This window comes from Diabrotica virgifera, chromosome 1 (genome assembly GCF_917563875.1).
Source record: "Diabrotica virgifera virgifera chromosome 1, PGI_DIABVI_V3a".
Classification (NCBI taxonomy): Eukaryota; Metazoa; Arthropoda; class Insecta; order Coleoptera; family Chrysomelidae; genus Diabrotica; species Diabrotica virgifera.
This window is the reverse complement of record NC_065443.1, coordinates 95,664,504-95,680,051: the sequence shown is the minus strand read 5'-3', so window position 1 is coordinate 95,680,051 and position 15,548 is coordinate 95,664,504. Positions and strand designations below refer to the sequence as shown.

At 31.9% G+C, this 15,548-nt stretch overlaps 1 protein-coding gene across 4 annotated transcripts in view; it reads left to right on the top strand.

The window, feature by feature from the left end:
* The window catches only part of LOC114337300 (protein gustavus), a 261,918-nt gene that overhangs the window by 226,574 nt on the left and 19,796 nt on the right, over positions 1 to 15,548 (top strand). For all 4 annotated transcript variants that reach the window (XM_050642567.1, XM_050642573.1, XM_028287708.2 and 1 more), the window contains 2 exons: positions 6,691 to 7,036; positions 14,435 to 14,695. In XM_050642567.1, the coding sequence (XP_050498524.1) occupies positions 6,691 to 7,036; positions 14,435 to 14,695 (607 nt within the window). The remainder of the gene's footprint in view (positions 1 to 6,690; positions 7,037 to 14,434; positions 14,696 to 15,548) is intronic.

The following is a 15,548-nucleotide window of genomic DNA, read 5'->3' as shown; positions in this document are numbered from 1 at the left end:
TGCTGGTAAATAACTTTTCCTTGTATTTTGCTAATTAGCCCAGAGTATAGAAATTAATTAATTTTTTGTATAATTAAAACACCATAATATCGTGATTTTTGTGTTGATTTACTTTACAAATTATTAGTGTATGCTTACTTTTAATTACAAAATTACTGATAAAGAAGCGACAGCAAAAACTATCTATGTGTTTTGGAAACGTTAGTTTTTGTCACTCCAACTACACAATGTTTGTTAAATATTTAAAATCCAAAACGTGTATGACTTTAAATCAGTCATGTTTTAATATTATACCATTGTATTCACGAAAGTCGGACACATTATATGTTTTTATAAACTACATGACTACTGATTAGGCATCTTTTAATATTTTTGTGATGGTGTTTTTGTGGATTATTAGTGGCAAAACATTTAAATGGATGTTTTTGAGCAGTTTCAACGAGCTTGTGAAGTTTACTTTATATTACAACGAATTATAATCGGTTACAGAATAGTGAGTAACTATAATAATATGAATGAAATATAATTTTATATGATATACATATATCACAATTTTTTTTCAAATAAGTCTTAATAAGTTACTTTTATGAAAATTTTTAAAGGTTCTTTTGTATAATAATTCTTACCTACTATGATAAAAATATTGGTTTATTTTAGTAAACAGTTTACATGTATTAACAGTTAATGGATTTTGAAGTTGAAAGTTGATTAGATGAAAATAAATGTTATAAATAAAACACTTTTCCAAATTTTCTAATCGTTTTAACACAAGTGCAATTTGATTTAAATAATAGGAATTAGGAGGCAAGCATCATCTCTCTCAAGTTCAGAGCACATTTAACGGCTTGTTTTAATATTTTTTGTTGCTTATCCACTTTTTCTTATTTTTCCGGACTATATTCATTGCTCTTATTTCTTCCAACGCATTTCCTGTTTTTTGCCAATTTACTTTATTCTGTTATCAATTTCTTTCTTGGTGATCTGCCTTTTTCCTTTGCTTTGTTCTCGTTGCTTCTATTATCCTCTTAGTTAAATTATTATTAGGAGTTTTCTTCACTAGAAATCCGTACGAAGCTAACTGTTTCCATCAATTTTTTCTAGTATAGATTCTTGATGATATATACAGTAGATCCGCTATAGTAATATATAGCAATAAAAGTTAATAACAAAAATTAGAGCCAACTTTGAGCTTCATATTATAAAATTAGTTGGAATGTTACTGGGTGTTCGATAACATAATGGCGGACCAAACTTTTTTTAATGGACCACCCTGTATTTTATTTTATATTCGAAATCTCCTTAACTTCTCCATCACAAAAATATAAAGGTTTGCTGTTATACAGGGTATTTACAAATTTATAACCAATTTTGTATTCAACTCACTGTATAAATAAAAATATGCACAACAGCAATGGATTATTTATGCCATATTTTTTTATTTATTGTGAAAATTTTCAACATTGATCGATATTGCTAATTTTCTTTATATCGAATACAGGGTGAGTCAAAAAGCAAGTACATTATTTTCTCAGTAATTTTAAATGGAACAACCTGTATTTTATATCACTATCGAGAAGTTAAAGTACTTTAATTTGTATATAACATTCCCTATCTCCAAATTTATTAGTTTCCGAGATATTTTCATTTTCAGAGCAAATTATTAATTAGGAGGTTTCCAAATTTTAAGTAAGCCATGACATGACTGAATTGTCGAGAACTGACAGTTCATCATAATAAAACTTTATGTATTGTGTTATTGAATAATTGAGTTGAATTTTACTGTTGATGAAATGGTAGATATGATCTGGATATTGGGGGAGTGCAATAAAAATACGTTATCAGAATAATGTGTCATGAACGGTTCCCTGGAAGACGACAACCTACAACAGCAAGCTTTGAAAGATTGAAAGATCGGTTTAACCGCACTGGTCCAGTTATGTATGAAAAACACGAACGAACAAAAAATACTGTAACAGAGGAAATCGAAATGAATCTGTTGCTGGCAGTTACTGAAAATCCACATACAAGTATACGAAATATTTTCAAAGAAAAAGAACTAACTTACTACTCGGTGCAAAGAATTCTTGCAACAAACAGAATGCACCCTTACCGCGTTCAAATGCACCAATAATTAATTCAGGAAGATTTTGAAAAGACAATATTATTTTATAAATGGGCCTTTTGTAAATGTAAATGGAAATAAAATCAATCAACAGAGAAATTTCTTCGATAATGTACTATTTGGAGATGAAGCTACGTTTCATAAAATCGGTTCAGTCATGGCTTACTTTAGACATCTAATTAATAATTTGCTCGGAAAATATCTCGAAAACTAATAAATTTAGACATGGCGAATGTTGTATAAAAATTAAGGTACGCTAAAGGTACTTTTCGATAGTGATATAAAATACAGGGTGTTCCATTTAAAATTATTGAGAAAATAATATACTTGCGTTTTGACTCACCCTTTATTCGATATAAATACAATTAGCAATAACAATCAATTTTGAAAATTTTGACAATAATTTAAAAAATGTGGCATCAATAGTCTATGGATGTTGTGCTTATTTTTATTTATACAGGGAGTTGAACTTGTTACGATTTTCATAGAAAATTGGTGATAACTTTATAAATACCCTGTATATCATAACAAACCTTTATATTTTTGTGATGGAGAAGTTAAGGAGATTTCGAATATAAAATAAAATACAGGGTGTTCCATTAAAAAAAACATAAGTTTGTTCTGCCACGATGTTATCGAACGCCCTATAACATTTTAACTAATTTTGTAATATGAAGCTCAAAGTTTGCTACAATTTTTGTTACTAACTTTTATTGCTATCTAGTACTATAGCGGATCTACTAAGCTTTATCACACTAATTAATCGCCCTGTACCTATAATCAATCGCCCTGTACCTTTATTTAATACTTCTGCTACCCTTAATCACGAATTTTTGTCTCTTATCTTTTTCATGCTGTTTTAAAATGTTGTTAAACTCATTTAAAAAACTAAATAATTGTCCACACTCCATAGTTAATTTAAAAAAACAAACACTAAGCAAATAAAAAATAAGACAACTCCACTAGTCACTATTAAAGTGTAAACACAACGCGATTAGACAAATTATATCCTCACTCTGACACTCGCTGTACTTATACCCTATTCTAGGAATATACGACTGTTTTGGATTATCTCGGCAACGAATATTTTACAGGGCAAAATATGAAGAACGAAAGTAAATTACAAATTACCTTGTTAAAATATTCATTGTCGCGACAATCCAAAACAGTCGTATATTCGTGGAATGGTCCATACCACAGCATACACGCGACTCAAGTTAGTGTGTACCAAAAAACCCAGTCACAGTGCACGCTAAATAGTGACGTCACTGACTTCATGACGTTTAGCTCGCGTGTACCTAACTTTTTTATTTGCGTACAAGTTTGCGTATATCTAGACACAGCGTTTATAAAATACATAAATTAAAACCCAACTATAGCATCATGTTTTCTCAACATTCTGTTTTTTGATTCATTTGCTTATGTTGGACCATGTAAGATGGCGAATGGACATTGACTCCGAAGCCAATAATGCTCAAACACACACACATGTTGGACCATAAACAAAGTTAGGTATGTACTTTAATAACTAGCCATGTTTTTCATCAATACAGGGTGCTTTTAAATAAGTATGGCACACTTTAACCGGTAATTCTGCATGAAAAAATAATGAGTTTCCTTTATAATCAAATTTCCGCAAATGTTTCGTTTCCGAGGTAGGGGGTGTTGAAATTTTTCTTACAAACTGACGATTTGTTTATTGCTCTAAAACCGGTTGAGATATGCAAATGAAATTTGGTGGGTTTTAAGACGTAGTTATTACGCATTTTTTGACATACAATTAAGAATTTTATATACAATAGTTAATTGCTGTTGTGTATATTTTTATTTATACAGTGAGTTGAACTTGTTACGATTTTCATACAAAATTGGTGATAACTTTGTAAATACCCTGTATAACATAACAAACCTTTATATTTTTGTGATGGAGAAGTTAAGGAGATTTCGAATATAAAATAAAGTACAGGGTGTTCCATTAAAAAAAACATAAGTTTGGTCTGCCATTATGTTATCGAACACTCTGTAACATTCTAATTTTGTAATGTGAAGCACAAAGTTGGCTACAATTGTTGTAATTAACTTTTATTACTATCTATTACTATAGCCGACCTACTGAGCTTTTTCACACTAATCAATCACCCTGTATTTTGTCTAATTTCTCTGTTTCTGTCTCTATCTATTTTGGTCTTTTCAACCAATTTTTTTCGAAGACCCTTCTTTTCCGAAGTTGTTATTTTGTTTCATGTTTTCTCTATAATGCCCTTTTAATAGATTTATTTAAAATATTTTAAATATTTAAGGAACTAGAAACCTAATGCCAAAAAGAAGGAAAATGAAAGATGTGCACAGAACGAACATACCAGAATTAAAAATTTTAAACAAAAATATTTCAAACGCCGTTACGAAAGACATAAGGAACAAAATAAATATCTAATACCATAGAACAAAACAAAAGTTTAAACGTTCTAAAACGAAAGTTGAAGTCATGATGCCATATATGAACAATAACAGATCCTTAAATCATCGAAGAGTACTATATAGATATAGAACATTATATACCTAATCGAGATGATCCCATTCCTGGGGTAGAAATTCCAGTAATAAAGAATCCAGGATCAGAAGAACTTCCGGATATAACCGAAGCGAAATTGAATTAGCCTTAAAGTTTGAAGAACAAGAAAATAATTTTTTATAATGCTAAAATTTAAATTTTTTTTAAATTTTAGAATGGAGACCTAGACATGATGCTTATTTTAACCGAGGGCATCATCCAACAAGATGGTCGGACGACAAAAACCGCATCCAGCACACCTGAATTCAAGGTGCTCAAGACCGGAACCAATGGAATTATTTACGGGAGGTCTATGTTCAACAGTGGACTTAAAACGCCTAATAATGATGATGTGGATATAATCGCAGAGGTTTTTTTTCTCGTAACAGGGGAATTATAAAGTGTTGTATAAAACTGGAGCAAAAATAGATGTTTTTTATGATGTTTACTCATACCTAACGCACCTGCAGTTGTTCCAACGGGTCTGTGTAGAAACGTAATTATTGATTTGCAAATAAATGTGTGTGTGTTTTGTGTTTTATTGGCACTGGTTTTCACAACCAACTGGCCAGTCAATTTCATAATGATTTTTTATACTATAACTTATCACTAACTCAGGGGAGTAATGTGTAGTGTGTGTGTTGAGTAAGTGTCTTGTTACTTTGCAAAGTCGACGTCATTGTCTTTGCAAAGAGACGCTAATTGTATCCGAACGTCTGCGGTTCCTCCGGTGAGTACCGATCCCACAAGGACAGAAACTATCTTCATTTATTAATTTATAATAAACGAAAAATTTCTGATCCTGGTGAGATTCGAACTCACGACCATTCGGACCTTTCGATCCAAAGGTAGGCGCTCTTACCACTGAGCCACAGAGGGGGGTGATTTGCAAATAAATTAAATCGAACCATTTAAATGAAACGTACGTCGGCATGTACTGTCAATGTAATTATTAGGAAATGGCTATTATCCCGGTGGACGAATTTTATATAGGTATTTTACTGAAGTGATTGATCTTTTTTTTTACTATTGAGTAGGAACTCAACATTAAACAGCTTGAACATCATACCGACTTTTACTAATATAAAGATAAATATAGAACGGTCATAAATAAATAAAAAAAATAAAAAGTTAAACTTTAATCTAGAAAATAAACAAATAAGTTTCAGTTCGACATAACTATAGCCAGGCTCATGTAGTATAATGACAATTTGTAGGTTAATAGTATATTATTCATCGAGCATGTAATGATGGCTATTACTCACGATGATGAAGTTTACTCACGAGCCGAAGGCGAGTGTCGAAATTCATCAGAGTGAGTAATAGCCATTACATGTGAGTAGAATACTATACTTTTTCTAAGACATTTTTTATTTTAATTAGTAAAAAAATAGAATTATCAACTACTTACTCGAGATTAAAATTATAATTTACAAAAAATTGTACAAAGATAAATTTTGTTCACCAATAGTACACGACTGAATAATTGGTTGCCTACTATTAGCAATAATGCTGTCTTATGTATTGTAAGAAATACAACAAGAAATAGTCAATTCAAGTTATATTCGTTTTCGAAAGATTATAAGCACATATTTGCGGTATATTGTGATTGCGCGCAGCGGTCAAATACCTCCTGGGTACTCTACACTCTAATACCCGAAAGTTAGGTTTGGACCGAAGGGTTAGGTCTTCCTCCTTTGAAAATTGTACTGTATAATATATAATATATATAATATATTAATTTTTTAATTAATTAATTGTTTAAAATTAGCAAAATTTCCGTTCAAAATGAATAAGAAGTAAATAAAACCTAGACACCCTGTTGAGAACCCTGACCGCTGCGCGCAATTTCAATCTGCCCCAGATTTGTACTTACTGTCAATGAAATAAATAGGAAATGGCTATTATCGGTGGACGTATGTATGCTTTCTATTTTAAGGATTATATTTTTAATTAGATTTTTTATATAGACAATCATTTGGACCACCGTAATAAAATATATTGCTTTTTTTTGTAGGACTTCGCTCGTCCACCCCGACTGGACATGTTACTCGATATGCCGCCAGCGATGAGAGAAACTCAGTTGAAATATAGTTGGAATCAAGACGATCGTTCTCTCAACATATTCGTTAAAGAAGACGATAGACTCACGTTTCACAGACATCCCGTAGCCCAAAGCACTGACTGTATAAGAGGCAAAGTGGGCTTCACGAAGGGGATGCATTGTTGGGAAGTTTGTTGGTCGACAAGGCAACGGGGAACTCACGCGGTCGTTGGCGTCGCCACTGCAGAAGCGCCTCTCCATTCTGTAGGTTATCAAAGTCTGGTTGGTAGTACGGATACTTCGTGGGGATGGGATTTAGGTAAGTCTTCCTTTAGAAAATGTTAAATCAATTCCACACAACGTAACAATGAATATAAGTTTACTAAGGAAAAATTCCCAGTGCTTGGCTGTATACCATAATGCTAAATAAAAAAGGAGGTAAAAAAACTTTTTTGTAGTGGGTTTTTTATATAAAATACACTCCTGGCCAAAAAAAGGGACAGCTTAAAAATGGGTCATTTTTGAGGTCTCGAATCTCCTAAACCTGTTGTCCGATTTTAGTGATTTTTTTAATATGTTATAGCCTTATTCTATAAGAATATGGATGTAGTAATAGTGTTTCTGAACATGTAAATGTCATTGTATACCGGGTGTAACAATAATACTGTGTTTTTTCCTGAAAGTTCGTAACACCCTGTGGAATATTCTAGCATTTAAAAAATATTGAAATTAAAACTCAATTGTAGCCTTAGCCTTTCTTAACATTCTGCTTTTTGACTCATTCACTTATGTTGGATAATAAAAAAGTTAGGTACTTTGACAAGTAGCCATGTTCTTCATCAATTAATATAGGGTGTTTCTAAATAAGTGCGACAAACTTTAAGGGTTAATTCTGCATGAAAAAATAATGACAGTTTGCTTTATAAACATATATCCGCAAATGCTTCGTTTCCGAGATACGGGATGTTGAATTTTTTCTTACAAACTGATGATTTATTTATCGCTCTAAAACCGGTTGAAATATGAAAATGATATTTGGTAGGTTTTAAGAGGTAGTTATTTCACATTTTTTGACATGCAACTAAAAATTTTATATTCGCCATTGGCGTGCATACAGGTAATATGACCCGTATGTACGCCAATGGTGAATATAAAATACATAATTGTACGTCAAAAAATGCGCAATGACTGCCTCTTAAAACCCACCAAATTTCGTTTGCATATCTCAACCGGTTTAAGAGCAATAAATAAATCGTCAGTGTGTAAGAAAAAATTGAACACCCGGTATCTCGGAAACGAAGCATTTGCAGACATATGTTTATAAATCAAACGGTCATTATTTTTCCATGCAGAATTACCCCTTAAAGTTTGTCGCACTTATTTAGAAACACCCTATATTAATTGATGAAGAACATGGCTACTTGTCAAAGTACCTAACTTTTTCATTATCCAACATAAGTGAATGAGTCAAAAAGCAGAATGTTAAAAGAGGCTAGGACTACAACCGAGTTTTAATTTCAATATTTTTAAACGATAGAATATTCCACAGGGTGTTACGAACTTTCAGGAAAAAACACAGTATTATTGTTACACCCGGTATATGACATTTACCTGTTCAGCAACACTATTACTACATCCATATTCTTAGAGAATAACGCTATAACATATTAAAAAAATCACTAAAATCGGACAATAGGTTTAGGAGATTAGAGACATCAAAAATGACCTATTTTTAAGGTGTCCCGGTTTTTTTGGCCAGGAGTGTATATATCTACTAGAAAAAAAGTTTATATATTTCCTTTTTTATGTAACAATGAATAATTCAGGATATACCGATGATGATATAGTTTAATGATCTTGATGATACGAGGGTGAGTCAAATATGAACCTGATTTTTGCTTTAGAACATTTACTGGTACAGCAAATATTTGAATACAACATCATTGTTATAAATAATCTCATCTTTTCACACACCTTCCTCACATAATTCCATCATCAAAGAATGAATCTGAATTGTAACCTGTTGTGACTGTCCCTTGTCCTCAACATAGGACAAGAACCAAACAATAATTATTTTACAATTTGTCCAAAAAGGCTGACCAGGTTGCTATGAGTTTAACTGACCACTTTGCTATGTCGAGTATGCACGTTTAATACGTTGTGAAAGCGAAATGTGCACTAAGGCGAGATATGTAATGTTACGTGGAATGCGTGAGGTGTTGTCCGACTGAGGACTAGATGTAGAAATGTTTTGACTAGATGTTTTTTGAAAAATAATAGTTTTGTTGTAAAACGAAAACTAGAAACGTCTTATTTCAATTCAATCAGAGAGTGTCATAAACACCCTACCCGGTTTCAAGCTCCTAAGCTATCATCAGAGAGCGTATAAATGACTTTATCTGAATGAACTAAAACAAATCCGACTGCTAGTACTGATACACAACAAAATAACACGAAACGGGTGCCGCGCCGTGGCGGTACCCGTATCGTGCAGCATTGGTCCGGAATTTGGCTTAATGGCTTGTATTGGAAAAATTTACAAATTAATCTATAATTTCTAGTTCAATGTAGACTGGTACGGAATCAATTTTAACTAAAAAATGATTTCTTAGAAGTGATAAGGAAAATTATATATCTTCAAAATCTTTGAAACGATTTTCAAATTCTGTCAACAAATTACAAAGCTTTTCTTTATAAATTTTAAACTTATTTTCTGGTACATTATTTAATGATTTTAATTAGGGAAATTATTGAACTAATTCTTTCTTTTTTATATGATCAATGAATAGTTTTGAATAGTTTGAGTTTCATTTTAAAAGTTTCATTTTGCGTTCAAAACTTATAAATTTAGCAAATGTGTCGCATTTTTTCATATCTAAAAATAAAGCAATGTCCTCCCCTAACTCACAGCACCTTTTAAGAACCTTCTTTATATTTAATAAGACATCAGTATGTTTTGTCTCTAACTCTTCCAAATATGCTATGAATGCACGATGATTTAATCCTCTTGAACGAATAAAATTAACTACATTAGTTGTAATTGAAATGACGTTGTCTACTTACAAAACATTTTTGAACAATACCTGCTGATGGAGTATGCATTGAAAAAGTAGGTAATAAATCATGTTCCGGAAATTGTTCATAAACGTAATCTTTAAGTTTTCTCAACATTACAATATTGGCTCCTCTTAAATTTGGTGCTCCGTCAATTGTTACACTTACTAGGTAGTTACGGGTTAATTACGGGAAACTTTGCGGTAAAATCACCCGCTGCGAAAGTGTTAATTAATAGCTGCATTATCTATATAATTATTAATATTAGCGATAATTAAACAAAAAAATCTTTAAATGAAAATAATTCACTTTTTTCCGAGGGCCGCAAAAAAATGTCTAAAGGGCCGCATGCGGCCCGCGGGCCGCACTTTGCCCACCCCTGATCTAGACGGTCCAGTTAGCTGAGGCGCAGTCGATCGACAAGTTTAGTGGATTTGCGATTTGCGATCGCTGGTTCGAGCCTCAGCTAGGTCATGAAATATAAAAGGCCAACGCCGTAGTATAAAACTCAATAGAGTCTACGGCTTGGTCTGGAATATACTGGCGTCTGATCGGCCTATGGAGGAGCGGTACGGCAAGGGATAAGGTCTTGCGGCTTGGTGATACTCCTCCATAGATTCCTACCGAAGGACGTTGACGCCTAAGAACGGTGTACAGTAAGTATGTGTAAAAACATGTGTAAAAACAAATAAAGTATTCAAAACTTGCAGACTTTAATTACAGAAAACCTGATTCTTGAAATAAACTGAAAAAACTCTAGAGGGGGTGGAAAGACAAAACTTCTAGACAAAACCAAATTTCCTAAAATGACCCTTCTAAAATGCTTGAAAAATACTTATTCTGAGGAAGTCAAAGTAAATCATAATAAAGAATTAACTGAAGCTTAAATAGTAACAATTAATTTCGGATCGGAGGAGAGCCGAGAAATAGATAAAATAAAGAAGAAAAATTGAGGGGGTTAGAAGTAAAACGGTTTAAGTGCACTTTTCTCAAAATATGCTCGAAGTACAGTTTCGCATACTTAAATGGTATTATAACTTGGTGATAAAAGGGTTCAAGCATATTTCGAACTACAGTCACCATTATATTTAATTTAATGAAAACAATTACATTTTGCATTGGTAGTAACCGGGTTTAAGCGCGCTTGAACCGTTTTACCACAAAACTATTTTTAGTATTCTGTAAAAACAAGTAGTAGTAAACGAGTTTAAGAGCGCTTGAATCGTTTTACCACAAAACTATTTTTAGTATTCTGTAAAAACAAGTAGTAGTAAACGAGTTTAAGAGAGCTTGAATCGTTTTACCACAAAACTATTTTTAGTATTCTGTAAAAACCTCATGTTAATACAGGATTAATTTCAAGTAAATACATATTAGATTTGTACCGAATTTTGAAGACTAATATTATGCAACGTGCCAGTTATAGTTACACCGTGGATAACAGCTGAGATAAAAATGATTAGTATAATAGTTAACATCTGCACTTAAACCGTTTTACCAGTAACATTTTTCAACACCATGTACCGATTCAAGTACATTTTTTTAATAATTGAAAAAAAAAGGATATACAGGTGTTTGGTAGGTCAATGGAAATTTTTTAAGGGATAATATGGGACGCCATTTGCAACATTTTTGCTAATAATGTATCGCTCAAACTTAAGGTTTCCGAAATAAAGTTAAATTTGTCAATATTCGTCAACCCTCTATTTCACGTTTAAAAATTATCTAGGCGTACTACCTCCCTGTTTTACGAATGGAATAAAAACGTAAACCTACAACACTGACTCTTCGCATACAATTTCCATCAGCTATCGTCATTCTTCGAACGCATAACGAAACAAAAAACCATCTACTTACTTGCTATGCTAACAAACAATCTACCTGCTATGAAGTGGTTTATTTTGGTTTATAAACATGGTTATTGTATGCCTACGAAAGGTGCGTTTTACTGTTTTGACATCCGAATTGTGTTTGGAGTTGCATTAACAACGAAGGGTTTTTGCAATCTGAGCAAGTAATACGTAAGGCATTTTGTATGTCAGGGATGTATCTCGCTTAGATAATTATTTTTAAAAATAAAATAGACGAGCAGCTTAATTTTCGAATATTGACAAATTTAACTTTATTTCGGAAACCTTAACAGTTTGAGCGATACATTATTAGCAAAAAATGTTGCAAATGGCGTCCCCTATTATCCCTTAAAAAATTTCCATCGACATACCAAACACCCTGTATGTAGTAAGAGTAATAATATACCCTTATATTTTTATCATTTTATAGAATTGTACACTAGACATATTCTGCCGTGCTTAGCGAAAACGCCGTATCTGCAAAAATCTGAAAAAATTAGATTTATACATTTTTCTAACCCAAATGTGCATATCTATCTTATTTGCTTACTAAAAATGACGTAAGTTAAGCCAAAATACATTAAACACAACGCATTTTATGCCGTATCTGCAAAAATGTTCATGGATACTTAGAATAAATGCGTCATCTGAAAAATACTTAGAAGAAACGCCGTATTTAAAGGTCACTTGCCGCGTTTATCCTAAGCAGGCACTAGATGCGGCGTTCTGCCTAAGCATTTGACAGATTTTTACAGCATGTGTAAAATTTTTAATAAGGTTAGTTTGTTGCCATTTTTCAACGTGAACGGTTGTTTGATATAATTTTTTAACTATGTCAAATAGAAAATAGAACAAAGTTAATACTACAGAAGGCTATTTTTTCTTTATCAATAAAAAATCTAAACACATACATATGTTTGAGTTGTTGGTGATCAAGAAATAATGTGAGGTATAGCGGAGTTTCCTATGTGTATGAATATTGTTGTTGATGCGACATTGTATTATTACGTTACATCAGGCATTTTCATTTTAAACAGTGCAAATTTTATAAAGTTTGTTCGAAATAGGAATTTTGGTACGAAGTATTTTGATCGCCGTACGTTGTAGAATTTTCAAATAAAAAATGTGTTATAAAAGTACATAGTTAAATCAATGTATAATAATTAATAATTAAAAATAAACTTGATCGTAAATGTTAATCGTTTCTGGAATGTTTTTTAATTTTAAAATTCAAGAAACGCCCCTTAGAAACTTATTAATTCCAAAATTATTTCTAACACTTTTTTTTATCCATTTTCATGACACACTTTTATAAAAAATGTTTTTTATTCTCCTTTTTCATCGTTATATTGTATTTATTATACAGTAGACTCCCTCTATAACGAGTACTGAAATGGCAGACTAATTACCTCGTTATACGCGGATCTCGTTATATCAGACAACAATTATATTGTGCATACGTACCTATATCGTTGTCTAAAATATTAACTTTCTATTATATAGTGATGCCATTCGGAGCAATTTAAGTTGCTAAATATTGTTTCTTCGACAATAAGGCTTCGCCATCATAAATTATAAATTTTTTTACAATATTCAGTATCGGCCAATAAATAAACAGAACAGGAAGAACTTTATTATAGGTAGGCGTGAATTTTTATTAAAGCACTACCCTCGATATCTTCAGTGGAGTCGGCCTCAACAGAAAACAGTGGAGGCATGTTGTCGAGTCGGCTAAAACCGACGAAGGGTTGTAACGCCACGGAGTATTAATTAAGTACTACCCTGGAGAACCGCACAGATGTTGGGAATTTATGTATACAGGTAAGTAGTTGGGCTATTTACTTATAGCCATTACAGCGCTAAAAATAGATAAAGAATAATAAAGATACATATTTTACGATTTCATTTTTCCTCGTTATAAAAATGTTCAGTTCAATAGGAATTTTATGGGACATCTAGTGTACCTCGTTATAAGCGAAACCTCGTAATAACCGTGTTCGTTATAGAGAGAGCCTACTGTATTATAAAATAAGAAAATGCTTAGCGCAAACGCAGTACTGCATTCTTCCTAAGGAGGAAGAAGTTAATTTTTATGTAGTATACTGAGAAAGAACGCAGTAACATGAGTTTTTAGAGTAAATAAAATATATTTGGCCAATCTTATGTATAAATATGAATTCTATGATATTTATTATGTATATAAAGTAGAAAACAAAAAAATATTCTAAATAGTTTTCAACGGCTAGACATTTAAACAAAAACCGATTTTACTCAAATGCGATCTCTCTGCAGATACGGCGTTTTTCCTAAGGACGGCAGTATTTTAGTAATGACTCCTAGAGTTTTGTAAAGCTCAAAACAACTTTGAAGCTGATTATCTCAGAACTATCAAAACTGCTCTTAAATCCTTTTACGTCTGACCACCTCAATTGTAATTAACATGCCCAATTAAAAAAAGGATCTCCCAATACATAGAAGTGGTGTTTATATCTTGCTGCAGAACGGAAAATGGCGAGATTTTAGGATTTAGGTATACATATTTATATAGACAAAAAACTACCTACATGATGTACCGTTTGGATTTTTGGTCTTGGTGGTCAAAATATAGCGCTGCGTTTTGTGGGATCTTTAAAAGAGATTATTTAGTACATTTCCTACTTAATGTAGATAAATTAGTGTGCACTGGGTTATTGTAGAGTATAATGTATTGGGTTAGCTGAATAATTAAATCTGCTCTTATTAGACCAACTTTTATCTGTATTTTCTTTGTAACATTGTTATAGTTTTAGTTTCATGTAATTCAAATGTTTTAGGTCGTAATAAATTATACCACGATTCAAAGAACTGCCCAGGTGTTACCTATCCGGCTCTACTAAAGCCAGACGAGACTTTCATAGTGCCGGACAAATTCTTAGTTGTACTGGATATGGACGAAGGTACTTTAAGTTTCGTTGTCGACGGACAGTATTTGGGAGTTGCATTCCGTGGCTTAAAAGGAAGAAAGTTATATCCTATCGTCAGTGCTGTTTGGGGTCATTGTGAGATTAGCATGAGATATATCGGTGGACTGGATCGTAAGTATTCATTGTATTTTTGATCTATAGATCTTTGTCACTAAGTTAAATATAGTATTTTTACTACAAAAGCAAGATTACGTAGGTCAAAATTTCTGACGTAAGTGAACTGTCAAAACATTAGAATGTGACTTTTCATCATGGCCACGTTTATGTCAATACTTGTCAGATATATTTTTCTTTTTTTTTTTCATTTACTATAATAAATTAATATCTATAATTATTTATTCTAATTAATAATGTCAATTGGTTTTCATTACTTGCCGAAATATATTAATTAACAACAATATTATCATAGTGTAGGTATAATCATTAACACAGATTATTTAATATTTTTAAAACTAACTACTGCAAACGCTAACATTCATAAGAAACATTATTTCTAATAAACCTAATATAAGAAATCTAAATTCTTTAACTTACTTCTCTGCAGTTAATGATAAAAGGGAATTCCATTATTTCGTTTTTGTTGAAAATAATCTATTAAGAGGAAACAGTAGCGATCAACAGGTAGCGAAAACGCGTTCCAAGATTGCGGCTGTAATTTTGAATATTTTTTCGAGATATTTGGCACACGTATTCGTAATATAATAAAAAAGGGCGGTACAGAGCCCAATTTGAAAAATATATTAATATGTGGAAATTACTCTGTAATTAAATACAATATTAAAAAAACGAGCCTGTACCGCCATTAAGAAGAACAAAAAAATACACTTTCTTCAAATAAATTTTTTTATCCGATGCCTAGATTTTGTGTCATTTTGGAACTACTAAAATTTTTTATTTGAAGAAAGTGTATTTTTTTTTTCTTCTTAATGGCGGTACAGGCTCGTTTTTTAATATTGTATTTAAT